The sequence below is a fragment of the Pogona vitticeps genome, chromosome 1 (genome assembly GCF_051106095.1).
Source record: "Pogona vitticeps strain Pit_001003342236 chromosome 1, PviZW2.1, whole genome shotgun sequence".
NCBI lineage: Eukaryota > Metazoa > Chordata > Lepidosauria > Squamata > Agamidae > Pogona > Pogona vitticeps.
Window position 1 is genome coordinate 240,875,346 of NC_135783.1, and position 18,975 is coordinate 240,894,320.

The window sequence follows — 18,975 nt, forward strand, 5'->3', positions numbered from 1 at the left end:
TTTGGGCTTTTCCTAACAAGAGTGGTTTTTTTTTTTCCTGCCTTAGACGGTGAGGTTTACCAATCTTTTCAGAAATTTCCCTGACACCTAAGTGATGTCCTAGTTCCATGCCATTTTGTGCCTGCCAAAAGTCCTTGGGAGACCGCCTGCCAAAAGTCCTTGGGGGACCTCCAGATAACAGCATTTGTTTTATTTCATATTATTTCCTTTTTGTTTCACTAGGTATAAAAGCACACAGCATTTATTAATAAAGATATCCTGCTAGCCGTCAAGTGCTAAAGTGCTTAACTGCCTGAGAGCATTACTTGCACTTCATACTGTTCAATAAACTCCTACCTCACTTTTTAAAATTTCCTTTCCCCTTCCTACCTTGATTTTTACTGCTCCTGAGTGATCTCCTCAGCTACTACCCACAGCCTGGAAATTTATTAGAATGCAAAAGAGGCCATCTTGCACTATGAGGCACAGCAGCTGCTGGGAATGATGGAGGCTTGTAGAGCTGTCGTGTGTGTTCATGGGGCTTCTGAAATCCACGAGCTAGGACAGCCCTGTCAGCACTAGAAAGCTGGAGTAGAAAGCAGCATCTGGGAAAGAAAGCAGCTCCAGCTCCTTCGGGTGGTGGCACCATCATCTGCATCTGGCACATTACATTTTGTACCTTCTCTGCAGACTCATAAGCCCCTCCACTTCTTTGAGTGAGGCATCGTGGTGTCCAGATGATGACAATCTCAATAAATCTGAAATAAGTCAAGTGTGTGAGATCGCACTTAAAAGAAACTTACCTGTGAATTTGGAGGCAATCTGGGAAAGTGGTCCCCCTCATATGAACAGCTTTGTGACAAAAGTACCTGTGGTCGAATTTATGGGTGAGGGTAAAGGCAAGAGCAGTAAGATTTCAAAAAACGCAACCATAGCTGTTCTGAAGGAGTGGAAGAAACTGCCTTCCCTTCCCATACTTGAGAAAATGAAGCCACTAATCAAAAAGAAAACAAAAGAGGCAAGCTGCGGACATCCAGTGGACGTCAGAGTGCCAGGTAGCCTTCAATCATCTGAAGAGGGAGCGGACTTCAGGAACTGTCCTTGTGGCACCGGACTTCGACCGTGAGTTCATCATTTGCATGGATGCATTAAACGTGGGTCTGTGAGCCGTGCTGTGCCAAGTGGACAAAAGCAGGAGTCTACACCCAGTGACTCTTATCAGCAGGAAACTCCAACCTGGTGAGAGGAATTTGTCCACCATTGAGAGAGCATGCCTAGCTATCGTATGGGTGTTGCAAAAGCTGAAACCCTACATTTGGGGAAGGAAATTCATCCTCTGCACGGACCATTCCCCTTTAGTGTGGCTACAAACTATGAACTCCAATAGCAGCAAACTTGCAAGATGGATGCTGATTCTGCAAGACGTTTTTCTTTACATCCGCGGCATAAAAGGGACCCAGAATGTGGGTGCTGTCACCTTGTCTCAAAGGCCAAATGACTAACGGGTGGATAAAAGTTTGTAATATTGAATTAACTGTTCTGTTTGTGTAACAGTTATGGAATATGCTTAAAGTGCAGAGTTTGCTTGGATGATGATGAAGTGAGAGGTGCATATAGTGATGGTAAAAATAATGGTGAGTATCCTTATTAATGTAAAAGTAATGTAATGCAATTCATATTAATGTAAGTAATGTAAGAGGTTAATGTATCTTTATTGAGTAATGTAATGTATCCTTAGTGATGTAAATAATGTAAGAGGTTAGTGCAAGCTTCCTCTCTCAAAACAAACTTATTAAGGGGAGAGGAATGTGGCATCCACCCAGGTCATGAATATTCATATGCTTTCGGCATAGACCAATGGGACTGCTACAGGGGCAGAGTCACGAGATACAAGAGACTCAGCAGGAGGGGGAGAGTTAAGAGTTGGGGAGTCAGGGAAATTGAGAGTTGAGATTGAAAGTTTTGGAGTTTGGGCAGGAGAGTGGTGGTTGAAAGCGGATAAAGGAGAATGTTTAAGAGTTAACAACATTGCTTGTTCTGTCAACGTATGTAACAATAAACAATTTCTATTTGGTTCTTTTAAAATGACATATTGCCTGGACCTCAAGCAATGATAATAAATAATGTTGTTGTAATCAACTGGTGGCAGCTGAGGGGCACGTAGCATGAGCTTTCTTAGTTTGGTGAAATAAGCAGAGGCCACGTGGGGATCGTGACAGGCATACAGACCTCCCCTGTGTTGGCTTACAATAGAAAGATGATATTTAGAATCTTTACAGAAAAAGGAGAATACTGTAGCATGTCAACTGAAATGCAATCTGTAAATTCCACATTATCTTACATGCCTAGCCCACATTTAATACCATCTATGCCTGATGAAGAGTTCTGGAGAATTCAAAAGCTTTTCTTGTTTGTACATTTTTAGTGATCCACTAAACTTACCAAACACTTGCCAGAATTTTGTTTCTATGCATGGATTATACAATTTAAGAAGCATATACATCATTTACAAAGCAGCCTTAAATAAAAGACTGCCTGCACATCCCGAGTGTGATAAGAACACAAATCCATTGACAAAAATCCCGTAGTAAGTCACTAGAGTAGGTCCACTGAATCAATGAAACATACACACCACATCCCCACTGATTCATTGGGGCTACTCAAGTTGTGACTTACTGCTGGATTGCAGCCAATGTAAGAGGATTTCCCAAAGGTAAGTTATAAAAGATCCTACAGAAGATCTCAAGATACGGGACTAAAAGGTTTAATATATTAGAGGTCTTGGTGCATGGCAGCAGGAAGGCCACATTATGCATTAAACTTTGGAATCGCTTTTTTGAACTATGGTTCTTAATAAACATGGGGAGCAACTGTTCACATTTTAATGCGTATTTATCAAACCCACACTTCCCAGATCAAAATGTGAACCAAAATGTAAGTTATATGTCAATATTCAAGCTTTTCTGAATTCTGCATTGCAGTTCTCCAATCAAAATATGTGTACAAACATGTGTCCCTGTAATTTGGAAAAGAATGTGCATAAAAATGGATATAATCATAAAAATAATGAAAGTGCATGGTATTAGGAAAAGTCACTTGTAAAAACACATCTATTAGGCAAACGTGAGGAGAAAGTTATTTGTATTAGGAGAAAAGCATACGAAAAATGCATTCATTATGACTTCAAAAAACCCTGCATAGATGTGGAAACAAGATGAAATGAATTTAAGGCAAAAAAATCAAGAAATTGAGTAACACAAAAACTGGCATTTTTCCGTTCCTAGTTGATTCACCACACTGTACTGTACTGATTTCACAACCATTCATTAGACCCATTTATCACAGTATGACAAGTTCAGTGAGGAGAAAGGGAAATGAGAATATGCTTTGACCAAAGGGTCAACTGTGCTGAGAAAGCAGGCTGGATAAATGGTTACAGCAAACCCACTGCAGCACCCTATAACCCCCTGAAAACAGCATTCCTCTCTATTTCCTGTGTAAAGTCTGGATTGGGCAGGAAAGAGAGAGAACTGAGAAGCTGACATCTCTACCGCATTCTAACAGCCACTATCTAAGAGCGGTCAGAGGGTCACTGCCTAACACTGGCTGCAAGACTATCCCAAAGCGGAAGTACAAGTGATAGGGCTCATTCCAACGAAAACCAACAAGTTGGGTTAGGCAGAACCCAAGAGAAAGGAGAGAACAGTTGGGGTCTGGGTTTTTAAGGCAAATACCACCCACACCTTAGCACAGTGGTTCTTAACCTTTGTTACTCGGATGTTTTTGAACTGCAACTCCCAGAAACCCCAGCCAGCACAGTTGGTGGTGAAGGCTTCTGGGAGTTGCAGTCCAAAACTCTTGAGTAACCCAAGGTTAAGAACCAGTGCCTTAGCATGTCAAAAGTCAGATGCAGTAAGGATTAAATAATTTATCTGACTCCATCAAAACTGAGAACATGCACCAAACAAAAGTTTATTTAACTGATGCCTTGAAGAACAAGGTGCTCATTTTTCCCAAGAGTATCAGGGCAAATGGAAAGATAGGCTAAGATAAGCAGTGTGAAAATTTAAACGGCTTCCCATGTGGGAGAATCCTCTTGATGAGGGGCACGGTGTTAAATCATGAGTTGGATCTGAACACATCTTTCCACCAGTGGGATAGAAACTGACAGCAAACTGAGTATACCTACATCTTAGCTTCATTATTTCACCCTACAGAATCCTGGGATATGTAGTCTGGTGTGGACAAGACAGGAGACTTCTCTGCCAGAGAGCAGCTGCACATGCCCCTAAATTACAGCAGAGAATTCTCACCAAACTCAGGACTCCTAAGGATGGAGCCATGGGAAGGGAATCAAATAGCTGTGATTATATAGGAGTGATATATTCTGAGTTCCCCCTCCCTCCTGCAGCCATCTTCACTCGAGTGTTCAAGTACTCTCCAGTGCAGGTGTGAAGTGGCAGAAGTCTGACTTACGCAGGTGAAGGGCTGTTCTGGAAATGAGGGGGAAGGGAAACCCTTGACACCTGAGAGTAAATCTACAGTGGTGCCTTGACTTATGAATGTCCCAACCTTACATTTTGAGTTACGAACAGCTCCGTTCACAAAATTTTGCTTTGACTTGCGAACGAATTTTTTTTGAACTTTCAGTTAACCTTTGGCCAGCGAAGAAACTGCTTGTCCGATACCTCACTCGCCCCAGCGGTTAGTGAGGATACGGAGAGAGACTTCAGACTGCCTACTGCCTGGTACTGTACCGTACAGACTGTTTTATTTTGGCTTTTTAATTTTATTGTTGACTTTCTTTTTTTAAAACAGAGAGACTGCCCATTCTGGATGAGTACACTGTATTTACTGTACAGAGGTTCTGCAGCTTGGGGTTGGGCTAGGTGGCTAGGTTATGTTTCTGTGCTGGCTGTTGGTTTTAAAATCAGAAAACTGTTTGCAGCAAAGGTCTGTCTGGCTGTTGGCCTCTAAAATGCATTTTAGTCTTTTGGTTGCTTGGTTTAAAATGTGTTGTTGTAAAATGTGTGGCTTCAGCATGTGTGGGTTAAAAATGTGTTTTAGACTCTAAACTCTCTCCCCCTATTGTCTTCTCTGTCTTCTCTCTTTTTGTGCTTAAAAGCACAAACCTTTGTCTCAGGGATCTGTGTGACCCGATAATTACCTTTCTTTTCTTTCTTTCTTTCTTTCCTTCCTTCCTCTTTTCCCCCTTGTTTCCTCCCTCCTTTCCTGCCCTTTTTAAACCCAAGCTCATCTTAGGTTAAAAGAAGAAAAATTCTCCCCCTAGTGGTAGAGGATGGATTAACCGGTTTTGTATTAGTTCCTATGGGAACTAATACTTCGACTTACAAACCGTGCCTTGACATAAGAACAAAAAACAGCCGGAACGGATTAATCAGGTTTCACTGCATTTCTATGGGAAATGCTGATATGACTTACGAACATCTTCTGGGACGGATTAAGTTCGTAAGTCAAGGCACCACTGTACTCACATAACACAGCATTTAGCTCAAGGGCTACTACTTCACCGGTCATTAAAAGAGTAATTCTGGATGGTCAGAGCAAAGGTTGCATTGAATATCAAAATTTAAACAACCCTTGTAACAGGCAGCCCTGGCCTCACCTGTCCATCACAGCTGGGTAGTGGATCATCAGCCAATGAGGGGACGGAGGGTGGTGCTGAAGGGGGAGGAGCTGAATTATATAAGGGTGTGTGAACAGATAAGGAACAAGAGAGAGCTTGTTTGAAGGCCTGTGAGCCAAAGTAGTCAGTGAGGGAAAGTCTGTGTTTGATTAAATAAGAAACAGTGATTTACATCGTGATTATCTTCCAGTGATTTACATATTTTATTTTGTGAACCAATAAACCAGTTTTGTTTTTAAAAGAAACCTTTGTCCTCCTTAAGCAGTAATTATATTTGGTGGCAGCAGTATGAAGAGGAGTAGTGGGTACTCTGGAAGGCCTGAGTTGGCTGAGATTTCAGAGTAGCCTGCTACAACCCTCCTCAAAGAAGAATAAAGTTTATTTTTCAGACCGCTTTTGAACAACTTATGTGACATCTCTGAAACTAGATACCAGCTTCTGACTAGTGGTGGAACAGGTTCATACCAGATTTTGCTCCTCCATCCCAACATCTTGCATCTTATAATAAGCACCTGTTTAGCCTTCAATCTCCATGGTCAAACATATGTCTTCCTGTCTTCCCTGCTCTTCCATTTTCTATACCGTACTAGAATGTGGAAACCACCCACCACCACGACCCCACTTTTGGTCCTCTGAACAGAGAAAAATACAAAGCTCAAGGCCAACAGTGGTTTGATATCACCATACAAGCAGAGAGGAGGTGCCCATTCCAAAGCATTTTCCACTTCTCTGTCACACTTACACCCAGGGTCGAAAATGATGGATTTCGAAAAAGTCTCGTTTGCCATTATAGGTTGTTGGGCAGAAGGGCGGGCAGGACAAATAGCCTCTTTTGCAACCTTCTTGTAAGAGACCACAATGTTTTCTCTCAAATATCTCCTTCTCCTTTCTACTCTGCTGCCTTCACAACAGAAAAGGAATTAGGGTTCTTTGAAGAGGAGCTGGCAGAGTTTCCAATCCAGCATTCTTGTTGATCAGGAGGCATTTCAAAGGTGTGGCAAAAGAGTTTCTGTGTTTCCACTAAAGTCATTATTACCCTAATACACCACAGCCAATAATCTGCCTAAAGTAGTTGCACCTATATACACATCCCTGTCTAATAACCAGGTCAGGCCTGCTATGATGTAAATCCAGGACCACCGATCAGTTGGGGTTGGGGAGCTGAGACCAAGGAATTGGCTAGAAAATGAACAGGAGCTTTTAAATTTTTATTTTCCTATCCACATGCATTCCATTCCTCTTTTAAAGTCAGCAGGCAAATGTTAGAAACGAATTACGCTATAGTCTGACACACTAGTCAAGCTGACTCCAGACAAATCAACCAGAATGTCAAGCATGACCTCAAAGAAGGTAGCCTTCCTTTTTTTCATTTCATCATAGTGTCTTGACAACAAGGGCAAGTGCTGTTATTTGAACAGGTTGTGTTGCTGTTGTTCTTTGAGAGACCCAATGCCCGAGGCCACAATGTTCTATATACTCTAAGCCCAACTTTGATGCTCTGCACTTGTGAATAACATTTTATGGGTGGGTGACGTCTGACTGATCTCTTATTGCTTGACTTATAGAAAAAGCAAATCAAGATGTGCTTCCTTGTCATTTCAGAGTTTTTGAAGCAATTCATTTATCCCTGCCATTGGAAGGGAACACGGAAGACCATGGCCCTAACCGCATTTCTTCAGAACTTAGGCAAAGGCCATTCCCAACCTGGACAAAATGGCAGAGCCCTTCCTAAGGTACAGCTCACTTTCTGTCATGCTAATAATCCACCCTCAAATCAGAATATTATAAGATGTCATCAGCTTTGTTCCTTGACAAAGCATCAGACCTGTGGAATAATTAAAAACCTCTCATATAAAATTCCTGAAAATTAGCCCATGGGGAGATAAGGTGGCAAAATTAGCCAGCAAGGGAACAAGATGCCCAAGCTTTTTCCTCAGAAAAAAGGTTAGATGCCCCCTGAGATGTGGCAACACGAAGCCCGCCCGCCTGCCACTGTCCTGCTGGTGTCCTCGCCTGCATCCACTTGGGCCTCTTTCTTCACAGAGCCAGTCTCTGCCCAAATTTACCACCGTTAACGGTCAGGACGCTGCACACAGAACACCTTGGCCTGGTGATCACCAGAAGTAGTAACCACAATGGAAGCATCCCTGCAAGAAAAGGAAAGGGGGAAAAAAGACCAGGGAAGTAAGTTTCACTTATCTATTTGTTAAGTTTTCTTTTATTCATGAACCTAGAAGACAGCTGAGAGAAAAACAGATAAATGTAATAAAAACACAATAAAAATAAAATGGAAACAAAATATTAAAACATCCTTATTTAAAGGCAGATACAGAACAGCAAAATGCAGAAAAACATTTAAGAACAGCAATGAAAACTCACTAAAGTTCACTATAACCAGCCAAAAGCCATGGCAGTAATTCCGGTGGCAACAACAATGGCTGCTGTTATTGTTATCACTCAGTGCCACCACAGCTTTATAGGTCACTTTGTTTAACCTGAAACATGTTCTTATAATTTCCCTAGGGCCCATTCCCAACGAGGTTTAACAAGGAGTCACAATTTCTCTCTCATTCACCTAGTCTGTGGGAGAGAAGTAAAATACTCTCATTTTACTGATAAAAGCAAAGGGCCAGAAAGGAAAGCACAACCCAAGTACAGTCGTGCCCCGCTGGAGGATTATCCCATTTAACGACTAATCCGCTTAACGTTGAAGTTTTTGCGATCGCAAAATGATGTTTAGATTGGTTTTTTTCGCTTCATGTCGATCGGTTCCCTGTTTCGGGAACCGATTTTTCGCTTTTCAACGATCAGCAAACACCTGATTGTCGGGTTTCAAAATGGCCACCAGCTTTCAAAATGCCCCCCCCCCCGCTGTTTTCTAGGATGGATTCCTCGCTATACAGGCACTGAAAATGGCCACCGTATGGAGGATCTTCGCTGGACGAGCAGGTATTCAGCCCATTGGAATGAATTGAACCGGTTTTCAATGCATTTCAATGCGTTTTTTTTTTAAAAAATTTCGCTTGGCGATGTTTTCGCTCTACAGTAATTTTGCTGGAACGAATTAACATTGTCAAGCAAGGCACCACTGTATCTAAAGCTATATAAGGATGGCTTCATACCCATCTCTGTCAAATCACACATTACCATTTTTTTGGACCTGTGCTGGCCTTTACGAGAACCACCAGGGAAACAAATATCTAAAAGTAAAAATTGGAAACAAAGACAAAACTGAGGGGAAGGAAACAATGTCACATATTCCCACTTTGGAACGACCATGTCTCTCCTTCCCCAACAGCGTTTCTCACAAAAGCCTCCACTTGACCTTCCTCAGTCCCAACTTAAGAGTCCCAGGATGAGTTTCAAGTACCTCATATATCCAGACCTACAGCCTGTTTATCCTATAACCTTGTGTGCTTTCATGCATACATTCTCCTCCTCTCTCTCTCACTCCATGCATGGCATCTCCTTGCCAAAAAACAGTTTAAGGTTCAGCCACTCACTTGTTCAAAGCAAAGTCCAGGATTTCAGCCGAGTGTCCTCGGTACTCGCTGATCAGCTTGCCTGAACGTGCATCCCAGAGGCTCACAGCCCCATCCAGACTGCAGGTGTAGACCACCGGTGAGCTCTCCTCCCACAGGAGCTGTACAATCCCTGACTGTAAAAACAAGCAGAAGTTGTGTGGTTAGTCTGTTTGGTCACTCCAGGCCATGCCAAAAGAAAGAAATCTACTGACTATTGAAGGCAGTTACAGACGGGCACAAAGCCTAGCCTAAAAACTTAATGGCCAAAATTCTACTTGCACACACAGATGAGAAATTGAGCATGTGCTGCACACAGAGATGGGGAAAAACATGGAAAAATGGGGGGGGGGGGCGACAGTTTTTCCCCACAAAGCTGGTTTATATAGCTTCAAAATTTCCAGAAATTTTACGTCTCTAGCTGCACACATGACCAGGCACACAACTGACATGCAACTAGCACCTCAACAATTGCCCATGGCAATGTCTGTGGTTCTTCTTGCGTACACACAATACCTAATAGAATTTTGGACAGTTAGTGCGCTTATATGTCACAATAAGCCATGGCTCTTGTTAGTCGTGGCTGCCTATTTAATCAGGAATTGTCCTGCACAGAACCAAAATAACAACAATGGACTCACTATTTCTCTTGCTTTCTCACCTGTACTTTTTCTTACTTTGCTTCTGGAGGGACAGCTACAGTTCTGGGTTTAGAAGTTACGATAAGCCATGTTTTAAACAACCCAGCTTTCATAAACCAACAACAAACTGGGTTCAAATGGTGGATTAACAAACCATTTAGCTGTAGAGATGATTATGTCATAACAAGCCAGATTTCAATAAAAAGCACCATGACTTGTCCTGATGTGCAAACATGGTCAGAGCTCTCCATCACCAAGGAATGCCTATTTGAGGAAGACAGACAGGCACTCCAAGAGGATAGACAGAAGGGACTACAGCACCTTTGCAATTAAGCCTGTGGAAGTTACTGGCTTGCCAAGATTTCTACTAGCCACCTAGGGACTGGTAGAAGGAAGGAATGAAAAAGCCCATCCCTCCTCCAGGGGTCTGTTATATTTCTATGCTAGGAGGTAGTGTGGGTCCCTCTGCCGGAAGCTGAATTGCTCAGCTTTAATTTGCTAAGCATGAAATTTTCAGTCTCCTCACTGCCACCAAGTCCACTCCCCTGCCACCCCCAGGAAACATTTAGATTGAAAGCCCAGCTATCAGTGTGCTCAGAAAATGTTCCCTCTGGGAAAGATGGGAACAGAGATGACAGGGCAGGCCTACAGAGCTATTGGAGAGAAGCCTGACCCTCCAAATGTAGCTGGACTCCCAAATGCCCTCACTCCCATCAGTACAATGAACAGCTATCTTCTATTTCTTGCACGAATTCTTCCAGATAACAGATAGGCCTTCCTCTTGTAGTTTCACACTCTCCAATGGCAACCTCCTGCCAGTACCTGTCTCCACAGTACCCCTGGGATTCCCAATCTTCGCTATTACCTCATGCTGGCACTTGTGTCTCAGAGTCTGTGCGGCAAGGTCATAAACAGCCAACGTCCCATCCAAATAGCCAATAGCTGCCAATGGCATCCTGGAACAACCAAGCAAGAGAGGCAACCATCATCTGATAGATTCCTTTGTGCACTTTTGGAGGCAAAACGTAGGTGAAACATTTAATTAAATATAATAAAGTGTCATCGCCATGACTGAAGGGAGGGAGGAATTTGAGAGACAAAGTGATAGGGTCACTCTTGTCTCACTGCTTTGGTGCAGCCTGCCCTTCAAGAGGCCCGGCAGATCTCGGAGGGCTCCTACAAGCAGGGTCCCACAAAGGCTTCAGGCTCCCCCAAACATGATTTCATTCAGACTGGGCAAGCCCAATGTGTCTAACTTTGAGCAACACCGCTCGAAGGCTTGTGTGTGTCAAACTAAGGGCTACTCTAATCGTTTTGCTAACAAAAGAAATAATTTCTTTTAAAGACTTTGTCTCTGGTTTATGACTTTTAAGATGTCAGAATCTCCTCCACATGCAAAGTACAGGATCAGAAAATGCAACATGTAGATGCTAAAAGATGTATCTCAGATCTCTTTAGCTAAATATTAGATTATATTGGAGGTAGCTACTCCTGCCTAATCTATTCATGCAGATGTACTGTTTCCACCCCCCACCCCCAGAAACTTAGTTCTCAGAAACCGGACTGGAGCCTGAGGTCAGGAAGGGACAGAGTTGCAGTCTCCTGCCCAGTTCTTTACTTTGACTAATATCCCTGCAACAACAGATTATGACAATGTACTGGTCTGATTCGCAGAGGTCATGAAATCTAGCTTTCACTGATGCAGAGTTGAGTTCTGACAATTTTATTTTCTGGGCAAGTGGGCATTTTAAACGTACCCTTTCTATTCCCTGACTTTGAAAACAGTCCTTATTGCCAATTCCTTGGGGCCATTTCCAAACTTACTGTTGTGGGAAGAAGAACTTTAAGCAAGCAATCAGGCCTCCAACTACAACAACAAATTCAATTTTCTTCTTCAGGCAAAGGCAATTGCTTCACCTCAAAATGTCACAGTCAGAAGCTAAAAGATACTGTGGTTACATCTGGGGGATTAAAAAAAAGCCATCCTCTACCACACCCAAGAGCAGCAGGTGGGTTTTGGAGTTAAGGACAGGCTATGTGACATGCATGTCTTGTCCTCTAAGAGGAGACTAGCCACAGGGCTGCCATTGCTATCCCTCATCATCTGCGGTCTGAAGCACTTGCATCATTTTAACTTCCCACATGGCAGGCCCTGCATGCAAAGCTGGATTCACGGATTGTTTTTCTCTCTCTCTAGCTCCTCTCCTTTTTTACCCAAGACTCCAAAATCACGTGACACTCTTCCTGCTTCAACAAATACTCACACATTGCAGAAGCCCAGAGACTCTACTGAGTTGGATTCTGCCTCTTCAGCTTCTCCTGCTGAAGGCTTGGGGACAATGTTTTCTGCCTTGAAAACAGATACAATCTACAGGAAAAAGAGATAATGAATGAACTACCCACAGCCAAGTTCCAAAGTGCTATAACTGATCCCATAGCTGGAAGACTCAAGGCAAAGACACATACACTATATATTCAGTCAAGAAAGCAACATACCAGTTACCAACAGATTTTAGCTGGCATTAGCAGCCCGCCAAAAGTATGTGGCTGCCAGGACCCACCTACTGCTCCTCTTGCTAGTTCCCACTCAGATATTTTTTGGGGGGGGGGGGGGGAGGAGACCTAGCTTCAAACAAATCCTCACACCATGCACATCAGGACAAGTGTGGTGCCACCTGCTGGTCACCATAACCAGCAACCAACCTTCTAAATTGGAGCTGGGGAGGGAAACTGTGATCCCCTGCATGGGAGATTCCAACTTTTTGTTCCAGTCACAGCTTGGATAAAGAGGCTTAGCCAAGTAAGAACAAATCAGCCACATCTTCCTCTTTCCTCCCGGCATTGTCTCCCTCCCTCTCTCCTTTGATTTGCATGCCTTTGAGAGCCAGAGCCTAGAGGGATGTATTGTCTCAGCCAAGAAGGAGCAGAGGGGATGTGAGAGCAGTGGGAAGGGCACTATGGGAGAGGAAGGTATCACCAGAAAGTACAGTCCAGAACGGCCGATGTCTGCCTCTATCTTCCAGCAGTTCAGGGTGGAACAGGACATCTGGGAGACAGGTGAGCAGAGAGCTGTTCTGCCTGTTTGCCCACCTGGCCCTCCCAACCTAGCATGCCATTCAGAGACAGACATAAGCTTCCACCTCACCATGCCCAGTTCCAGTTAGAGACAGGAATGGGAGGCTTCTTGTGGCTCAGCACCTGCATACAGGAAACTCTTAGCCAAAATAAATCTCAGGTTTCTGTAAAATTGGCAAGGCAAGATAAGGGGTAGGGTTCCTCCCCTCTACTGTACTCTTAACTTTCAGTCTGGATAAAGATACAGGCTAATTTCATTTGCCACAACTTGAGTCGTCCTCACCACTGCAAGAGGTGTCAGCAAAGTTACCAAAGCCTGGGTATCACACAAGATCTATAACTTCTCTGAGAAGATAAATGTAGATACAGTAGTACCTCGGTTTGCAAACGTTTCAGTTTACGTAATTTTCGGTTTATGAACTGAAATCCTTAAGAAATAAAGCCCTGGTTTGCGTTATTTTCTTTTTCTCACACTACGAAAGGGTTTTCCCAGGGCGCATTGCGCCTATAGTGCCACCCTTTTCGTAGTGCAATTGGCATTTCAGTTTGCAAAATTTCCGTACTATGTAATGTCGCGTAGAACAGATCTGTTTCGCAAACCAAGGTACTACTGTAATTTAAAGCATGAAAGAGAGTATTATATTAGGTATGCATAAAAACAACCAACCCAGTTTGTAACTACTACTTAATGGAGCAGTTTGATTTCTGAAAACCTCTGGGGACTGAACGCTAGCAATCCCTGCATTGATTACACCCAAGTTAGCATTGGAGAGATCCAGGTCCAAATCCACACACAATTATAAAGATGAATGGGAAATGCTAGCTAGTCACTTTTCAGCCCAACCTAACAGAGACCTGTTTATGAAGATAAAGATTGGGGGAAGAAAAAGCCCTCATGGCTTTGGGAGGAAGGTTAATTAAAAAAGAGTTCTACTCCAGAGGCAAGACCTTGCCCAAAAAGACAGCAAGGCCAATAACCAAGAGAAATGACTCAGTTCTTGCTTAGGCAGACAGATACTACAGGCTGTTCATCAGAACCAAAAGAAAGGGTTCACTTGCACACACCAAGTGAGGGTTGATCTTCTCACAGCGTAAGGAGAATGTACTTACCTTTCCAGTTGCACAGTTCACCAGCTTGGCATGGCAGTCAACGGATCCTGTCAGGACTAAGCTGCCATCCTGATTGCTTGCCACACATGTCAAAGGGCCCTGGTGCCCATCTTGATCTGGAAGACGTTAAAGAGCAAAAGTCACAAAACCAGCTACAAAGGGAGCCAAGGGAATGCAGAGCACCTTCTGCTTCCTCCTTCTCTCACTCTCAGGGTCTTGGCTCAGGATCTCCTCAGTGATAAACAAGCAACATCATATTTCAAGAAACATTTATCTCTAATCTCCTATTACTCAGATATTGTGCCAGAAAAGGGTTGGGGATGCTCCTCCTCAGACCAGTACATCCCAGTCTGGGTGCAGACCACGCTATGTTCTTCAGGCCCATGCAGAGGATACCAACGCGCCAAGCTGTGCCAAGACGAAACACTGCGCAGTATCTTGCTCAAAGAGACTTTTGTTAAGGCTGGTTCTCCAAAGCATCTCATTTCTTATGTTCCTTGGAAGTCAGTAATACTCTTTGAAAAGATCTGCTTCCTTTATCATTCCTCTGAGTAATCCCAGTGAAAGAGAGACTCCCCTTCTCCCAATGGGAAATCAACACACCATTTCTGTCTCCTTTTCACGTATGAAAATAGAAAACCAGAAAGAGGGTTTCAAAGCAGAGGCCGCTGACCACTGGTCAGGAATGCTGCAGCAGCTGATTTTGTGTGTGAGTAGGGTGCTGGGCTAGATGAACTCAGAGGTCCTCCCCAATTTTCTTTCTGTGGAAAGAGAATAAACGTTTTGGTACCTTTTAGGACATGCAATGAGCTGCCTTGCTTCAGATCCCAGATGCGTACTGTCCCATCTTCATAACCAACCACAGCTCTCTTTCCTGCAGCAAACGGCATTCTGTTAGTCACTGTCCATCATATCCAGGAAAAACGCTCAGCTTTCATTCCCTGAGGCCCACCCTCAACCTTTCAAAACAATCCGAGGCTATTTCTGGGTACACAAGGCAATGAGGAATAAATATTGAACAAAGCTTAGCATTCTATCTCCCCCATCGGGTAGTCCTCTTCTTGCAACAGTTCTGCAAACGCAACCTCACAACTCCAGTCCCACTGCTTACCATCAGGAAGGATGTGACCACATGTAGCTGGACAATTCGGCCCTTGGAAGGTCTTGCATTCTCCACTGGGGATCTTCCACATCCAGGAGTTCCCATCAGCTACGCCAGCCAGGAGGACATGGGACTTAGGGTGCCACTCCATCCACTGGGTCCAGGAGAGAAAAGAGGTTGAGAGGTAAGCAGAACTAGGAACTGGTTGTCTTGCTCTGTGCTTAGCAGATCCTCATATCCACACTCTCTTCTTTTTAGAAGCATCAGCTGAATTCAGGACGGGTTTGCCCATACTACTAATCCTTATTTTCAGTTTCACGGCACTTTCATTCCTAATTCTTTCCCTTAGCTCATGGAGTAAATCTGGATCCACAGTTGGAGGGCAATGCTCCCTTAAGTCCTGAGTGTGGTGATTCCTAGAGAGACACCCAGCTTTATCTTTACATTGCAAAGCTTTGGCCCTTGAACTTATCAGTCCTATTTCTCACCTCTAAGTCACCCACTTCGAAAGACCATATCTCCTCCTTGGTGTCCACTTGCCAGACTTTGATCAGGCCGCTCATGTCACCTGTGGCCACGAAAATGGAGTCGTAGCTGAAACCAGCACACGTGACAGAGTCTTTGTGACCTTAAAAAAAAAAAAAGGCAAAAAGCAAATCATGCTTTGCTGTCAGCTGCATTCTACTATATTAAGAGTTAAAAGGGTACTGCACTGGATTCATTAAATCAGGGCTATAATTTGAGTCTCTAGTGCTGCTATCCATTGGCTGATCCAATACTTCATGCTAATCCTCCTTTGCCCCACCAATGCACATCATATGTTCTACCTGCGCATGACTGAGAACACAGGTACACACAGAAATGAATCCCATGGGTTCATGGAGGTTTATTCTCAGGGAACAGGACTGAAGCTAAAGAAACAGGCTGCAACTAAAGAAGTAGAATTTCTGCTTGAAATCTCATCTCTGCCAGTCACTCATGCAGTAGTCCTTGGCCTGTTCTCCACAAGCCATTCACTCTCAGCTTCAAACCATACAAAATTAGGATAATACTGGTCTCTTTCTGGTTTTTTATGGGGTATATATAGCCTTCACCTTTACTCAAAAGTCTTAAATAAAAGTTAGTAATAGTAGTATGGATAGCATTACTAACATAATTCCCTTACCGCAATGTAATGGCTAAAATCCTGCTGCTTCCTTTCACAAAAGACTTCACATTCCATTGTTCCTAACAAGCAATGAATGAGACCACTCTGGGATTCTTGAGAGCACACCAAGCCATGCCTCTCTGAGAACCCTAGCAGTGACCTGTTAATTACCAGCTAGGAATAAGCTGCCTTCTGCATTTCACATGCGTAACAAAGCAGCAGGGCATCAGCCATTAAATTACATGTCGGCACAGATACACTGTTTTGTGCACCAGGATGCTATCCTGGACAACATTCTTGGTAATATGGAGTCATCAACATGTGTCAATCTATAGCTAAAAGCTGTAAACTGATAGTCAAAGTGAAAGCCAGAAATTACAAAAATAAGAACAATTTAGACATCTGAGAAACAAGGAAAGTGGCCTCCATTCTTACCTCTTCCCAATCTGTCCCACACCAAAGAATTTCAAAGGAAGCTCATCCAATATGCTATTCAAGGTAAAAAGAAGCTTTTATTTTTAAACTTTTCTTTTCCCAATTCTAATTCACCTGTGCATTCAAAAAGGAGCTCGCCATCACTGACACGCCACACAAAGGCCTTGTCATCTTCGCCACCTGTTACTGCCAATGTATTGGTCTTAGGGTCAAGGTTGACACAGAAAACGGAAGCTGAGGAGAATGAAGAGAACAATGTTAATGGCAGAGCAGAGGCATCTCAAACAAGCAACTAAACAAGAGGAACCGAAAGGACATAAAACGTTTTTGATCTCTCTCTTCTTATGCTATCTTGCTTGGTTAAAGACGTAACTAGCCACAGCCCTACCATCCTTTTCAAGCAAATAATATAGCATAATACCATCTAGGACAGGAATTAGGAACATGTGGTCTCTCACTCTCTGTATTGCTATAGAACACCTAACCCTTCAGGCAAAAAGACGACACAGTAGAGTATGGCACTTCCAGCCTGGAAAATTAATCAAGTCCAATTTCTCCTGGGTCAATCTTTTGTCAGTCAGTTACTTCGATAATGAAAATATTCTGTCCATTTCCTTGCCCCAACAAAACCCACAGAAAGAACAGGATAATAGTTATGAGACCAAATGCAATGAATACATAAACCATACACCAACCAAATGTAGATGGCAGTGTGATTATAGTGAACTTTGGTGGTAGAGAGCTTCCAGTGTATGCAGGGAATGTTACTGAATCACATCCCCAAATCCTAGCATCCCACAATAAATAGTATAGAATTGCTGCCTGCTGCCAGACAGAAGGCAAAAACCTGAACTGGGAGAGTAGATAATGGAACTGGAGATCTATTTTTGTTCCTGTAATAGCTCACCTGTGTGCTTGGAGAAAGTGACCTCACTGTCATCCTGGGCTTCCATGCCTTCCTCCACACCCTCATCTTCTTCTTCAGTCTCCCAAGCAGCCTCTTCTTCATCTAAATCCACATCTTCCATCTCATTGGCTAAATCATCTGCAAAAAAAGAAACAACATGGCATCATAGCATCAAACTTTTTTCTCACAGCACTGTAAGTAAAACTGTATTCGCGAAGGCTTTCACGGCCGGGATCTAATGGTTGTTGTGGGTTTTTCAGGCTCTTAGGCCGTGTTCTGAAGGCTGTTCTTCCTAACATTTCGACAGTCTCTGTGGCCGGCATCTTGAGAGGATAGCACTCCTCTGTCCTCTGTGCTGTTAGGAAGAACCACCTTCAGAACAAGGCCAAAGGGCTCGAAAAACCCACCACAACCATTAGATCTGTTACTACTTCTGTGTACTCCCACTTTAGAGGATACTGCTGCTCCTTTACAGGACAGAACAGCTGCTCCAGTCCAGAAGCATAGCTCATGAATTTATATCTGCAAAGAAGTCAGACAAATAATTAAAAAAACCACATGAGGCCTGAAGTACTCCCCTTATCAGTCTCATAAGACAAGCATCTTGTGCTTTCATGTTCCTCCTCCCTTCCCATTTCCTTTGCCTTTTGTTTTGTGTACTTTTAGCATGTAAGCCTCAAGACAAAGATTGCCTTCTCTTACACTTATTGATATAGGAGTGTAAGGGGGCATAGTGGGGAATCGAACTCCCATACCTAAACCACTGAGGTGTCCTTCAAGCCACTCCGAGAGTCTTTCCAGAGCCAGACATAAATGCTATGAATACATAAATAAACAGAGCCCACCTCCTATCTTCCCTGTCACCGAGCTTTAGATTGTAAATCTGCGGGGCAGAGACCTATTCCACCACCACCACCCCCCGGCATGCTAGAAAGCGTTAGAGACTGATAGTGCATACACATAAAGAACCTCACAGCAATTTTCGCTACTAGGAAGGCATCAAGTCCATTAGATCTCCTAATTCCTTGAATCGCCCCCTTCCTCCTTTTTGCACAATTATTTGCAAAAAGCAAACCGAACCCCCTTAACCTCGCTCGAGTCCCAGCCCCAGCCGCTTTCTTTCCCTTCGTACCAGGTCCAGGTGGCTCCAGGTCGACCACTTCCACGATCTCCTCCGCGTCACCCTCCCCGCCGCCGCTGGCCATGAGTAGGAGCGCTTCCGACTCCGCCGGCGCTAACTCTGCCCCGTCTCCGGGCTCCGCCATGCAGGCTGCGGCCACCACCAGGTCCGACGCCACTCACGCGTCTCCGCCGATCTTGCCAGCCACGCGTCTCCCCCTCCGGGACCAGCGTTCCGACGCCAATCACCGAAGGCGGAACTGAAAAAGCTAGCCAATCAGGACCGTCGGCA

At 43.8% G+C, this 18,975-nt stretch overlaps 1 protein-coding gene across 1 annotated transcript; it reads right to left on the reverse strand.

Moving 5' to 3' along the window:
• Window positions 1–5,805: 5,805 nt before the first annotated feature.
• Window positions 5,806–18,951, reverse strand: AAMP (angio associated migratory cell protein). Its single transcript, XM_020804908.3, has 11 exons — window positions 18,697–18,951; window positions 17,565–17,702; window positions 16,772–16,891; window positions 15,564–15,703; window positions 15,085–15,229; window positions 14,764–14,847; window positions 13,974–14,089; window positions 12,053–12,156; window positions 10,654–10,744; window positions 9,130–9,284; window positions 5,806–7,773 (listed from the first exon to the last, which is right to left on the reverse strand). Exons 1-11 carry the CDS (start codon window positions 18,827–18,829, stop codon window positions 7,698–7,700), a joined length of 1,302 nt encoding a protein of 433 aa, XP_020660567.3. The 5' UTR covers window positions 18,830–18,951; the 3' UTR covers window positions 5,806–7,697.
• Window positions 18,952–18,975: the final 24 nt, after the last annotated feature.